This window comes from Vespa mandarinia, chromosome 3, assembly GCF_050613455.1.
Source record: "Vespa mandarinia isolate Hongniang chromosome 3, ASM5061345v1, whole genome shotgun sequence".
In the NCBI taxonomy this organism is placed as follows: Eukaryota; Metazoa; Arthropoda; class Insecta; order Hymenoptera; family Vespidae; genus Vespa; species Vespa mandarinia.
Genome location: NC_140812.1, coordinates 11,700,001 through 11,715,000, shown reverse-complemented (window position 1 = coordinate 11,715,000; position 15,000 = coordinate 11,700,001). Strand labels below are relative to the sequence as shown.

The window sequence follows — 15,000 nt, the reverse complement described above, 5'->3', positions numbered from 1 at the left end:
CCTTTCAAAAACAAGATTGATCTGTTTCTTGAAAAGTGTTTTTTGAAAAGAGAAAAGGGAAAGAAAAGAAAAGAAAAAAAGAAAGATTATTAGATCTCATAATAATCCTATTGTACACTTTTCATTTGAACATTCTGATATATATATATATATATATATATATATATATATATATTTAATTCTCTTTGTTTGAGAGAAACATTAATCTTGAGAAAACTACCCCTAACCCTTACCCTCAGTTCCACATCCCTTACCTTTTCTTGCTTTCAAAAGTTTTAATCTATTATTATTTATTCTTCGCGAGATATATTACATACATATTCACTGTACCTGAAAAGGGATAGAAAAGAATGATAAGAAATCTTTATTATATCATCTTCATTCGTATAATAATTATGAAGGTTTCCTCGAATATAGTAATGAAAGAGAGTATCATCCGATCTTGCTCAATTATTATCTTACGAAGAAATCTAGATATCTAAAGAGAATTCTCAAGGTGTTAATAATTTAAAGGAGGATTATTATTAAGAATTTATAAACGTGCTACTTCTCTATCTCTCGGAGGAGTCCTTGAAAAAGACGACAAATGGAGAACTCTACTATCGTTCCTCGTCAAAGACTAACTAACATTCCATCTTCTTCTTTTTCTCCTTCTACTTTCTTTTTCCTTCTTCTTGTCTTTTTCCATCTTCCTTCTTCTTTCTTCTTCGCTAAATTGGATGCCTTCTTTTGTATAACTTGGAACGTTTCTGAATGGTTGGTCCCTTTCGAAATACACACACCACACAGATTCCATTCCCTCTGGCTATGGCACCTACGGGAATTTATTTGACTGCAACAGAGACACAGACAGACAGACAGACAGACAGACAGACAGAAAGACAGACAGAAAGACAGAGAGAGAGAAAAAGAGACGATTTAAAGGATTCTTTTGTATTCTCTTTCTCTCTCTCTTTCTCTCTCTCTCTCTCTCTCTCTCTCTCTCTCTTTCTCTCTTTTTCTCTTTATTCACACAGAGACGTGTATTATCGTAAAAAACGTATAAAAACGATAAAATTTTTCTTAATAATCACGGCGAAATTGGCACAACAACGTGATTACGTCGTTCAAAATAAAACACCGTCATTCTTAATAGTAAATATTTCTAATAATAAATATATTTATATTGTACGTATGCGTATACATAGAGATTACGTATGTACATAAGTAACTTAATATATATATATATATATATATATATGTATGTATGTATGTATGTATATGATCACGTGTCGACTTAAGAAAATAAATCTCTTATTATTCGACGGATTTGTTGTTTCCTATGCGAGCTTATTACTCGAATAAAAATTTTTTTTTATTTTCTTTATTATTATTTCGAAAGCAAAGAAAAAAAAAAAAGAGAAAACGAAAGAGAGAGAGAGAGAGAGAGAGAGAGAGAGAGAGAGAAATGTAAACTTTCTATGAATTTGTAAAGAAAGATGTATGATCATACACATTTGCAAACACGTTTATCGTAAAAATTATTATTAAGATCGTCGTACGAATAGAATAAAATTTTTCTATTTATATACTTACATATATACATATGTATGTATATATGTATGTTACATGCTAATGTATCTCTATGTACATCGATTTGCCGATTTTATCGCGATAAACTGGCTTTGCTAACGATCGAGTAGGTGTAATAAGCACGATCAGAGATCACCGTACCCACTCGACGATGATCCTATCTCATCCAAAGAGAGTGCACGTATATACATATAATGTGCATGTATATAATGTATGTATGTATGTATGTATGCATGCATGCATGTATGTATCTACGTATATATGTAAATATCGATCTTTTCTCTCGAATATCGAACGATAAACCTTCTACAGGTCAAATGTAAGTAGGCATCTGCATACATATATACATAAATACATACATACATATATGTAGTATAAACTGAGACTAATGGTTTGCCACGAAACAACCGATGTTTCAATTTTAATATCTCATCTTCGAAAATTGAAATCATTTTATATATTTATACGTATGTATACGTATATCGTGCACATAATTACGTTAAAGATCTAAACGTATTTCATATAATTACAATATCTTCAATTTATTCTTAACCAATAATTATTATAAATATTAATTTAATGTATGTAGATAATAAAAACGTAATTGGAACTTTCGTAAGAGAAAACGATCATTCTATAGCGTTTTATTATCTCTTTTTTCAACGTTAGTTATAGGGTTCTTTAGCGACGTTTATACAAATAGTAAAATATTATAACAATGTTAATCCCTCCTCCTCCTCCTCCTCCTCTAAATATGAAAACAAATTTGTTCCAAAAGATATATATTTTCTTTACAAATGCATATATGTGTGTATATATGCAGTCATAATCGCGTTATTATTAATCGTATTTAATTAATCTTCTATTGAAACATACATATACATACACACACATTCCCTCTCTCTCTCTCTCTTTCTTTCTCTCTTCGAAAAAAAAAAAAAAAAAAAAAAAAAGTTGTATCGAGTAAAGGACCGGTATAGTCGTCATTATGTCGAATCTCATTGGAAACATGAGAAATCTCTTTCTATTCTTTGTTACAAAGGGATAAAAGAGGATGGAGGGTTGTTGTATCATATGTTTCCAACCACTATATGCCTTTCTAGGCTTGTGTGTAAGTGTGGATAGCCCTGTGTAAACTGATACCTTGTATAAGAAGGATCAGTTACCTTAAACGGAACGGACATACGTCACCGTACGCGTCCGGTTGTATATAGAGAACACGGTAGTGAATAGAGAAAGAGAATGTATATAAAAGAGAGAGAGAGATAGAGAGAGAGAGAGAGAAAGAGAGAGAGAGATGCTACTAGCTATCACTATCCGTGACATAGAATTGCGTTTTGGTACATACATACATACATACACACATATATACATACATATATACGTACATACACCCACGTCCAAGGATGCAATACGCTCCTAAATATAGAACATTCGCGCTTGGCCCGTGCAAATGTTACCATTCGCTAGGATATGAGAGCCAGCTAGCTACTTACAAGGGATATATGCTTTAAAGTCAGCCATAGTAAGCCGCATCCGGTGGTCTCGAAATTCGATATAAATTAATTTCCCAATGAAATTTCCACGCCAATATATAAATAGAGAGAGAGAGAGAGAGAGAGAGAGAGAGAAAGAAAGAGTAGGAAGATCAATCGAGCCTCTATTTCTTTCTCTTTCCTTCTCTATAGATTCTCCATTTAATAATGAATATTTTGATCGTAATTCGAAACAATCAATATATCTAATTAATATCTTTCTTTTTATATACATATAAAAAGAATTTTATATATATATATATATATGTATGTATGTACCATCCCTTTATAGAGTAGTCACATTCCTATGTATTTCATATTAAAATTATTTTATTCGTTTTTTTATTTTTTTTTTTTTTTTTTTTTACGTTAATCATTACGTATATCGTTTAATTGCATTAACGATTTAAACGTAAAATATCATTTTGAAATAAATTCGATCGTAAATTTGATCGTTAGTGATAATCATTTTTATTGTTACTTTCCTTCAAATATTTGTTCCCTTCTGATTTCTTTTTCTTTTTCTTCTTTTTTTTTTTTTTTTCTTTCGAATCCCTTAGAATCGCAAGAATCGTAGGATAGTTTTCATTCGTAAGTGTGGACGGATAAAGGATAAGGAAAATAAATTTCCGTAGTTCTCTACTATTCTTGCATTTACATCTTACGTTCCATCTTTTTCTATCGATCCTCGAAGGGAAAGCACGCAAAGTTTCCCTATGGCGTAACGGATCATGTATATGTATTCGTATATGTATACGTACGTATGTACGTACATATATATATATATATACACACATGTATGCGTTCATGTAAAGTAGTCAAGAGTATACTCACACTTGTGGACTTGTTTCAAAGTTTCAAAGTTATATTTTTCTCTACGTTCTCATTTTCATAAGAAAGTAAGTTTCAAATAACGATTCCCAGCTTTCAGTGATCCTCACGGTTCTTTCGCATCCATACGGTTTACTTGCATATATTTTTTTCAAGACGCTTCGAAAGATCGATCGATCAATCGAAATAATAATAATAATAATAATAATAATAATAATAATAATAATAATAATAATAATAATAATAATAAAAAGACAAAGAAGAGTGAAAATTTGTCGATCGTCGTTAATTTCTCTAAACCGTGTATCTCCCCCCCCCCCGTCCACCCTCACTCTTATCCCTTCCCCCCCCCCCGCCCCTTTTGTCTATACAACAACAATTTTCTATGTGTCGAGCGATTATATATCAATTTTGTGCAGTACGTTCGAATAGAGAGGATAGTTTATGTGATAGAAATGAAAATGTCTGCCAGGTAGAGAACGCAAGCTCGTTAGGACGGACGCGTAACGAGCGTATCTCCATTGAGCTGACATCCTTGATAGAATTCCGGGCATTAATTTCCTGAACGCGCATCACTTTGTATATGTACCTTCTATGGATATGTCTCTATGTGTGTCCCATGTGTGTCGTGTTTGTATATGCGTATGCGCGTGAGCGCACGTGTGCATGTACAACATCGTTAAGATAGAAGTTTACTTCGAGTTTCTAGGAAATAATAATCGATGGACATAGATTGTATACATTCAATGAAAGTTTGTTTGTTAACGAATTTCTTCTTACTAACATTTAATAATAACTTTGTTTTCTCATGACCTTATCCTCGTTTTATTCGTGACGAAATGGAAAATAATTATGTCCGTGTTAAGGATTAAAATGATTATTAAAATGATTTGTTAAATAAAAAAAAAATATATGTATATATATATATATATGTATATATATGTATATGTATATATTATGTAGCAAAAAAAGAAAACGAAAAGCGCAGGATTTGTTTTTTTTTGTTTTTTTTTTGTTTTTTTGCGGCGGATGGATTGATAAAAAATAAGACCGTAGGGACTAAGTTTACTCTTTTTCTTTCTTCTTTTTTCTTTTTTTTTTTCTTTTCTTTTTTAAGATCTACATCGTAAAGAGAGAGAAAGAGAGAGAGAGAGAAAAGGATCGTAGCAAAGAACATTTATCGTTTGGCTCAGCACCCTTCGAAAGTGCCCAACCGCCCTCGATCACATAGGGTTCGACTTTGATTTCGACTCTCTTTCCTTTCTATCGTTTTCTTTCAGTCCGCCCACCTTATCCTCATCCCCTTTTCTCTCCTCCCTCCCTCTCTTCCTCAATCCCCTCCACGGAAAGATCATTTTTCTCTCTATCTCCCCTTGAAAAGCTCGATCCTTTAAACCACGATTCGGGTTAAAGCGTTAAACCCGTTCTAGTTTTCCGTCAGATTTCGAAATAATTAACTGTCAGTCGAACGACAAAGAAAAACTCCGTGAAATTCGCGGACAAAGAAGAAAAAAGGGATGGGGGCGGGTTTGGGGAAGGGGAAGGAAAAGAAGGAAGGAAGAGAGAAAATTAAAAAACAAATAGTCAAAGTTGAAAAAAAGAGAACGTGTGAGAGAGAGAGAAAAAGAGAGAGAGAGAGAGAGAGAGAGGGAGACAGAGAGGAGTTTTCATAATTTGTGAAATAATTTATATATTTTACATATATACCTATATATCTAGGTTTTATATATATATATATATATATATATATATATATAAAACATTTGGAATAATTGAAACGTAGTTCGTCGGGAAATAAAATAAATGATTTTATACGATCATAAATGTAACTATATATGTATTTATGTATACATATATATATATATATAATAAATATATATACATATATTATATACATAAACCTGTTGTTAATATTAATTTTATTAATATCCTTTTATATTAATTTTTGTCATTTCAGTTACCAGTGGGCGGGGGTGGTGCTGTGCTGGTGCTCAGCGAGCTTGAAAGCATGGCGGCCAGGCAACAGCGGGAAATCGCTCAGCAGAGGCGCCTCCTAGAGCAAAAGGAGGCCCGTCTAGCCGTGCTTCGAGGCGCACAGGTAAGCAACCGTAAGTTAAACGAAGAGAAAGAAAGTCGAGAGAGAGAGAGAGAGAGAGAAATGACAGATTTTGCAATGTAAGGTGAGAGAAACGAGGATAGCTAGATGAAAGAGAGATCGGTGTTTTCTTCTCTTCAACAGTTCTCATCCTTCTCTTGACCTTCTTCTTCTTCTTCGTCTTCTTCCTCTTCATCTTCTTCTTCTTCCTTTTCTTCTTCTTCTTCTTCTTCTTCTTCCTCTTGTCAGGAAATCGTCTTGGAAATTTGTCGAATAGAAGTACGCTGCGCTTCGATATTCTCGAAGATCGGCGCGTCGTAGCGTCTCCTTTCGTGTCCTTCCGTTTGTCAACGAGTTCGTTTCCGATAACGAGATGTGCCAATCGGTCACGAGTTACCCTCCTCATCCCCTTTTCCAGACAACCCTTCTCTCCTTCTATCTTCTTCTATCTCTCAATTTTTCATTTTATTTCTCTATCTTTACCTATTCCTCCAAGAGAGAAAAAGAGAATGAGAGAGAGAGAGAGAGAGAGAGAGAGAGAGAGAGAGAGCATTGCTATCTTTTCTTCCCTCTCTCTCTCTCTCTCTCTCTTCTGTTTTTTTCTTTCTTTCTTCCATTTTCTTTTTTCCTTTTCATTTCATTCCGTTTCATTTCATTTCGTTTCATTTCTTTTCGTTTCGTTTCATTTCTTCGACGTCTACCAGAGTCTGCCGGAAGACCGGATTCGAAACGCATTTAACGTTTAATCCATCATATTACGGACAAATGACACAAGAATAGAATCGAACGCGAAGGTAAAAAAAAAAAAAAAAAAAAAAGAAAAAAAACAGAGAGGACAAGAGATGAGAAAAACGAGAGAGAAGGACAACAGCAATGAGCTGCCCTCGTCCCTTCGTCCCTTGTTACTCATCGTCGTGTCGACGTTATCGTCGTCGTCAATGTCGTCGTCGTCGTCGTCGTCCTCATCATTGTCATTGTCATCGTATCCGTTGAAACTGCCAACTCTGATCGAATTTTCTGCGGGTAAATTGAAATTCGTGGTCGTTCGAATCGATCGGTTTAGGTAGAGATAGGTAGATATGTATCTATTATACCTAGATAGGTAGAACACAGATAGGTAGGTAGATAGGTATATATATGTATATATATATGTATATTTCGAGCGTGACGCGTCAATTTTTCGCAATAACCGTGTTTTCATGGTATAAGTCCTTTATTCCCAAACGTAAAAAAAAAATCGATGACTACTATTCTTTGTCTCCTCGATGATCGAAGAGTGGGGGGGTGGTGGGGATGGAAAGATGAGATTGAAGATGGAATTGGGGATAGGGTAGGGTGGGATGGGAAAGTGGGTGGCAGTGGGAGTGGGGAAAAAAAGAAGATGAGAAAAATGATGAAGGGGGTTCCGAGGGTTCTTCGAATTTCGAGTTGTGTTCGCGAGCTGACAAAAGAATTTTCAAGTTATCGAGAGAGAGAGAGAGAGAGAGAGAGAAGTCGATTGGTTACTATCAAGAGACGAGAGAAAGTGAGAGAGAGAGAGAGAGAGAGAGGGAGAGAGGGATAGATAATACTTTAGATGCATGCGTGCATATAATGAGAGGTATCATGTATCCATCCTGGCAATGGAGAAGGAAAAGGCAAGCTCTTACGAGATTCTCCTCGTCCTTCTCGGTAGCTACTTAACCCTCATGACGAGTAATAGTGGTGGTAATAATAGTACTAGTAATAGTACTAGTATAGTAATAGTAATAGTAGTAGTAGTAGTAGTAGTGGCTCGTGTGAAGCGCGAATAACGGACCAAGTGTCTCCTCACGTTCGATATTAACCCGATTAACCGACGGCAATAGAGTCTATGACGTGTAATCGGATCTATGTCGTATGCTTTCTCACTCTCTCTCTCTCTCTCTCTCTATCCCTCTACCTCCCTCCTTCCTCTCCACCTTCCTTTTTGTCCTTCCTGGCACTTCTTACGTATTACGGGTTCCTTCAAGTATGTATCAACTCTGTCTCTCTCTTTGTCTATCTCTCTGTCTCTCTGTCTCTCTGTCTTCTTTTCGGAAAATTATTATTTTTTTTTTTTCCTATTAATATCATTTGTCTATTTCATAAAACGTTTCATCTATATTCATGATAGGACGTTATAATATATATATATATATAGGTATATGATGATAGCGTGATAGGAAGTTAAATCGAGGAAAGCACGCAATGGTTCGTTCTTTCACATATATACACATACACACACATACACACATAGAGACAGACACATACTTGTGCGCACACAAGACGTAGACACATACTTGCGCGGACGAGGAATGCGGAGGAATTTTCAAAATGGAAAGCGATCTCGCATAGTTACCTACATATCACTTGGAACATATTGATCTTCCTATATGGCTATGGTACCACGCGAGATCCTTCATTTCTACGGCGAATTCTATACTGAAAAGGTCACACGTTCTAGTCGTCTCTCTCTCTCTCTCTCTCTCTCTCTCTCTCTTTTACTCTCACTCTATCTCTAGACATATACCCTCTAATATATCGAGAACACGATGGTCCTAATCCGCCGTACAGAATCCCCTTTCCTATCTCAGAATCGAATTGGACTCTCGATAACCGAAGACATCGGGTTTTATCCATCATTTCGCGGTTTTATTTCTTTTCTTACGGGTGCAAGGAAAAAAGGAAAGATAGGATAAAGGAAAGGAAAGAAAAAGAAAAAAACAAAAAGAAAAGGGAAAGAAAGAAAAAAAGAAAGAGAAAAAAATGATAGAAAGATACAGTAACGTTAGTAAGTACGAAGTATTAAATATGTATGTATGTATGTATGTATGTATGTATGCATGTATATATACGTACGATCTGTCCCTAAAGTCATAGAACGACATCTATTCTAACGATCAATAGAAATTAGTGGACGAATAGAAAATGATGTCGATCCGATTTGTGATTCGTGTTAGCTTAAAAGCTCCTTAGGCTTTTCAACTTTTCATACTCATTTTTTCCCATATACCACGATATTTGATATTCGATTTTCGACCTTCGATATTCGATTTTCTCAGATTGCAAAAGCTCGTAAGTTTTTTCTTTTTTTTTTTTTTTTGTTTTTTTTTTCTATTTTTTATTTTACTTTCAAATAATCTTATCGTCGATCGAACGATCCATTCGTATTCTTTAGAATATATTTATCCTACTAACGTCACGGTTTTTTATTTTTTTGTTTTTTTGTTTTTTTGTTTTTTTTTTTTTTTCATTTTATTTCTTCATATGTTTTTATCCGACGACAAATTTTTTCCAATACTTCGATACGGACGAGCATCGCTTATTGTTAAGGACAAAAGTTGAATTTATATAATTCTCTTTCTTTATCGTTAAAAATCGTCGAGATAAGAGTATATAAATGTACGAAAGTTGAAAGAGATTGAAGAAACTGGTGATAGGATTAAATAAGTTAGATGGGAAAGGAAGTTTTCCGAAGTAACGCGAAGCTTTTAAAATTATTCGCAAAAGAATGTTTAACGCTTAAATTAAATGTACACCCTCTCTCTGTCTCTCTCTCTCTCTTTCTTTCTCGTTATTTTTCCCCATTTCTTAGTCTCTTCCTTGTTCTTTTTTCCCTTATCCGTGAGGTTTTTTCGACCTAGATTTTATGAAAGATAAGATCTTGTTCTCTTCTTCCAATGAAGAGACAAACAACAAAAAAAAAAAAAAGAAAAGAAAAGAAATAAGAAAGAAAATATTAAAAGAAACAGACAAACAATTCTTCCTTCTCTAACGTGAATTTATTTTCCTATACATCTCTCTCTCTATCTCTCTATCTCCTTTTCTTTCTTCCTTTGTTTTAAACCGAGTTTATCAAGAACGTCTTTCTATACGTGACCGTAAATAAAACCGAGAAAAGAAGGGAATCCTCCGTAGATCGTCGTAATTCGATCACACCTCGAGAATAAATACATTTCTTCTTGTAAAAAAATTTCTCGAGGAGAATCGTACTTCAGTGACCGTGGTGCATGGTGGTCTCTCCTTTTGGTGTTACAGGAGCCAGCACAGCAGGACAAACTCGCTAGATTGAGACACAGACTGGACCAGCAACAGAGCAAACTGAATCGTCTGCGGTTACTCAGATCTCAGACCGACCAGTCGCGAGCCAACAACGCAACGCTGAGTAAGTTGATTGCATTTGCTTTTCCTATACCAAACCTACACCCGTACCTTCTCTATCACCCATTTACCTAACCTACTCCGCTTCCCTTTTCCTCTCCCCCCCCACTCCAACTCCTCACTCCCTACTCCCTCTTCATTGCCCTCACTCAACCTATCTCTCGATCCCTGTATTCGCATTCACGAGATTCGTCGGCCAATACACAATTTGAATTTACACACTACGTATAGAGAGTATAATATATATATATATATATATGTTTGTATGTATGTATGTATGTATGCATATGTACATATATAGATAGATATATATGGTATACGTATTCACCTTCCTCGTCACGTCGTATATATATGTGTTATATTGTACTATATTGTGTTGTGTTGTGTTGTCTTGTGTTGCGTTGCGTTGCGTTGCGTTGCGTTGTGTATCGCGCATGTCTCTCTTCCTGCACTTCGGTCATCGTTACGTCGGGGAGCATCCTCGGTTTCGATTGGAATTCATAAGCTATGCCGGTGGTACGCGGCACCGTGCGTATCTCGTTAATTAGCGATTATATTGTTCGGATCGTTATATCTACGGCACACGAGCTCTATTCGCACGCTAGTTTACTCCAGTTATTTCCCTTTGCCATCGGGGTATATCATATATATATATGATATATATTGTAATATAATGTTGGATATTCATAGAGATTGGTGGTTTTGTATAACTACGAAATTATTTTCGTATTTTTCAAATTATCCGTCAAAAATATTATACTCATTTATTATTTTACATATATCAATATATCATGTACGAGATTGATATAATAACATATAAAAGTTGGAGAACGAAAGTAACAAAAATTTTTCTTTCGTTTTATTTCTTTCTCTCTTTCTACTTTTTTCTTCTTTTCTTTTTTTTTTTTTTTTTTGTTATTATTTCTTTAATCTTTTCAAGAGCATGTTCCATAAATCAAGATCTTTAAATGGCTTTTGTAAGTGCCGAAAAGTGTCTCCATCTTTAACTTGTGTCGTTTGACGCACGTAGTCACCATGCCGAGAGACGCGATTAGATAATTTCCGTTTTTAGATGACCTAGGAAAATGGAGCAATTCTTAGGAATAGTTCAGCAAGAACTTGTTCCGCTCTTATATCTATATATCTATATGTCTATCTGTCTATCTATATATATACACATACACACACACACATATATATGTATATATATAATAAATTAATAATAATGCATTATTACGATTTTATATCTATAGATATATTTATAATTGAAAATTTTGCCAGGTGATCAGCATATTAAGAAAATTTCTTAATATGCTGATTTTAACAAATACAATAATGTAGAATAATACAAATGACTTTTTTTTTTTTTTTTTTTTGGAACGTTCAACAATGATATTAAAGGATATAAAAAAGAGAGACGGTGGTCGACGTTGCTTTATCATTGGGTTTTCACGAAACATCGAGAAACGAATGGACAGAACGTGGAAAATAAACGACGAAGCTAGACGCTCGACGTTTCCATCCCCCTTTCTTCCTATTTTCTCTTGCTTTCTACTCTCTCTCTCTCTCACTCTCTCTCTCTCACTCTCTCTCTCTCTCTCTTTCTTGTTCCCCTTCTTCCTGGTAGCATATCGCGAACTTTCTGCTTCTCTTCCGACATCCTCGCGTACTGCCACTTGGCCCGCATTCAGAACGCGCCGTTAGCCGTAATAGTGCCCTATTCATTCTTGATTCTATCGGGAAGCGTACGAGAGAAGAGAAAACATAAGAAAAATAGATATATATATTTATATATATGTATATATATATATGTGTGTGTATATGTATGTATATATAAAATAAATGGGGTAAGTGTCAGTAGATATTAATATTTCAAATATATCTTCTTGCACGTTTATTTTTTTATTTATAAATTTATATTTTCAATTATCTTCCAATTATCTCATTCTAATAAAATCAATGAATCGACAAATTTATATATATATATATATATATATATATATATATATATATAATAAACAAAAAAAAATGAAGTAAGTCAATAACCATTAAACGCATTGAATATATTTTCTCGTAGGTTTATTTTTTTCATCCGCAAAATTTATATCAAATTTTTGTTTTGAATCATCTCTTCTCTAAAGTCAGTGAATCAACAAATTTCATAGCCAACAATGGTTATCGATTCCACACTTCCTATATATATATATAGAAAGAGAAAGAGTAAGAGAATAAGAGAGAGAGAGAGAGAGAGAGAGCGTGAGATAAGCACACGTTTTTCCAGCTCATGTCTATATATCTATTACACAAACATATATATATATATAATATATACACACACCCATACGTATATATATATATATATATATATATATATATATATCCATCAATTCGCTTTCGGAAAACAAAGGCACTTTTTCACGAAACGCAACGTTCGAAAGAGGTCCCTTTCTTTCCTACCACATTGGCAAAGTTTCGAGTGTGGAACTTGTTGAACTTCGTTTAAGGTAGGACACGGAAGACGATATTGTCAGAGAGAAAAAGAAAAAGAGAGAGAGAGAGAGAGAAGAGAAAAGAAGAGAAATAGATAGAGGGAGAGAGAGAGAGAGGGAAGAATAAAAGGATCGGCTTTCGAAACTCGTCTTCGAAGGCCGGGAGACAAAAGAGGGGCTTCGAGGGTGAGATACTTCGAGAATGAAAGGCGAATAGACTTTCGCTCTTCTTCTTCTTTTTTGCTTCTTCTTCTTCTTCTTCTTCTTCTTCTTCTTCTTCTTCTTCTTCTTCTCATTCTTTTACCTCTTCTTTTTATTTATTCCTTTCCGTTTATCTCGCTTTTCATATTGAATTTCATTGTGTTTTCATCCCCCATATAAATGAGAATTTGAAAAAAAGAAAAAAAAGAAAAACAAAAAGGAAAGAAGAAAAAAGGAAAGAAACAAAAAAAATGAAAAGAAGAAAATAATGTACGCTTTTCTATACTTACATAAGCTTTCTCGTTGATACGTCATCGTCCTTGATTCTCTATTGGAAAAAAATATCGTATGTTAAAAGGTATATGTAGGTATATGTATTATTTATTCTATCTTCTTCTCCATCGAAGATTTTATTCCGAGACAAAATGCAGTGCTTGCAGTCTTTCTTTCTTTCTCTCTCTCTCTCTCTTTCTCTCTCTCTTTCTCTTTCAAACACACTATGTCTCTCTTCACGTTTTACTACCCGGTCTCTCTTTAAACTGCTTCGAATTGCGAATTTCTCCATGGTGGTTACGTTAAATCGATTGTCTATCGTGTCCAATCACGTAGCATTAATTTCTTCTTAGAGTTCCTTTTATCGAAAGTTCCAAGTTAGCAAGTCACGTTACTTTCATTCAATCGAACTAACATTAAACGATAAAGACTTTAACATTCATGATTTTTACTTGTCTTTAAAAATTTTATTAACTTCTTCTCCCTCTCTCTCTTCCTCTCTCTCTCTCTCTCTCTCTCTCTCTCTCTCTCTGTTTTTCTCTATCTCACTGTCTATTTTCAATTTTTATTATGGTATCACTACTACTACTACTACTATTACTATCTTATACCTAGTCACGGATGATCCCCTTACAAGCCGCATCTGTTTCTCTTCTCACGAGACCTACGACAATGCACCTTCGAAAATACGAATTCACGGATGGATTCTAACGTATTATCCAAGTGATCCTTCAAACGAGCGGCATATATATACATATATATATATATATATATACATACGTACATACATAGATACACTCGAGTTCTTCGCGATACCATAGTTCCAATCTTACGTGTAACGGAAACGATCTAGAATGTTGAAACGAAAGGCTATAAAAAATTCTTTCCGATCGAAAAAGATTTTTACCTCTTCCCCTTTTTACCTCTCTTTTCTTTAAACTTTTCAAGGGAATTGTCGATAGTACTCGGATAAGATTTTTCCCCGAGAACGAACTCTATTTCTCATCATTTTAGTTCCTAACACGTTTTACTTTTCACGAAAAGAAAACCAAATCGATTTTTGCGAGTATTCGGAGATTTTGCCTTTTTTGAATCTTTTAGATTTCGTCTTTGCTTTTTCGTCTACTGCTATTGAGAAGAGAGCCCGGATCCGAACTATCCGGTATTATTACTATGTCAAGTTTCTACCTTTCAAAGGGATTTTTATCTGCATGCATACCTGCATAAGTAAGAACGGCAGTACCCGAATCGCAAATTCAAGTAGAAATACAATAGGGAAACGTAAAAAACTTTAAAATATTATCCTAAGAGGTAATTAAAGAAGAAATGAAATTTCAAATAGAATTGAAAGGACCTTTGCGAAATTAACTAATTAACTCTATCGTTAACTTTGACGAGAACCAAATTGAGTCGGTTTTTAACACAGAGCCGCGCTTTTCTCTTTTATTATCCACCACCACTAAGTACCCTACTCCCTTCCCTCTTCATCCCATCCATCCTTGATAGAACTTATACAGAACTCTTATACGCTTGTATGAATGCGTACGGTAGATGCATACATTTATATCGTACGTGTGCTGAGTAATCGTTTAAAAAATTTCATCCCGTAATTAATGCTTTTACTCGACGGCAAGAAGAAAGTTGAACGTTTTCAGTCGAATAAACGATGAAAAAAAAAACTTTTAGATGAACTCTAGTTCTCTAACTTATCATTAGATATTATTATAACGCTCTTATACTTAATTAGGAACTAATCAAATCGAGTTAATTCGTCGAAAGCGGTGACCCTTGACCCGTCACTCTCTTACCACCCTCTATTTGTATATTCGTTACGAATCCGGCC

The 15,000-nt window shown here is 34.5% G+C and overlaps 1 protein-coding gene across 4 annotated transcripts in view; it reads left to right on the top strand.

Moving 5' to 3' along the window:
* LOC118445050 (uncharacterized) overlaps positions 1–15,000 on the top strand; it is a 106,227-nt gene that overhangs the window by 74,361 nt on the left and 16,866 nt on the right. For all 4 annotated transcript variants that reach the window (XM_035873963.2, XM_035873961.2, XM_085655851.1 and 1 more), the window contains 2 exons: positions 5,896–6,036; positions 10,072–10,198. In XM_035873963.2, the coding sequence (XP_035729856.2) occupies positions 5,896–6,036; positions 10,072–10,198 (268 nt within the window). The remainder of the gene's footprint in view (positions 1–5,895; positions 6,037–10,071; positions 10,199–15,000) is intronic.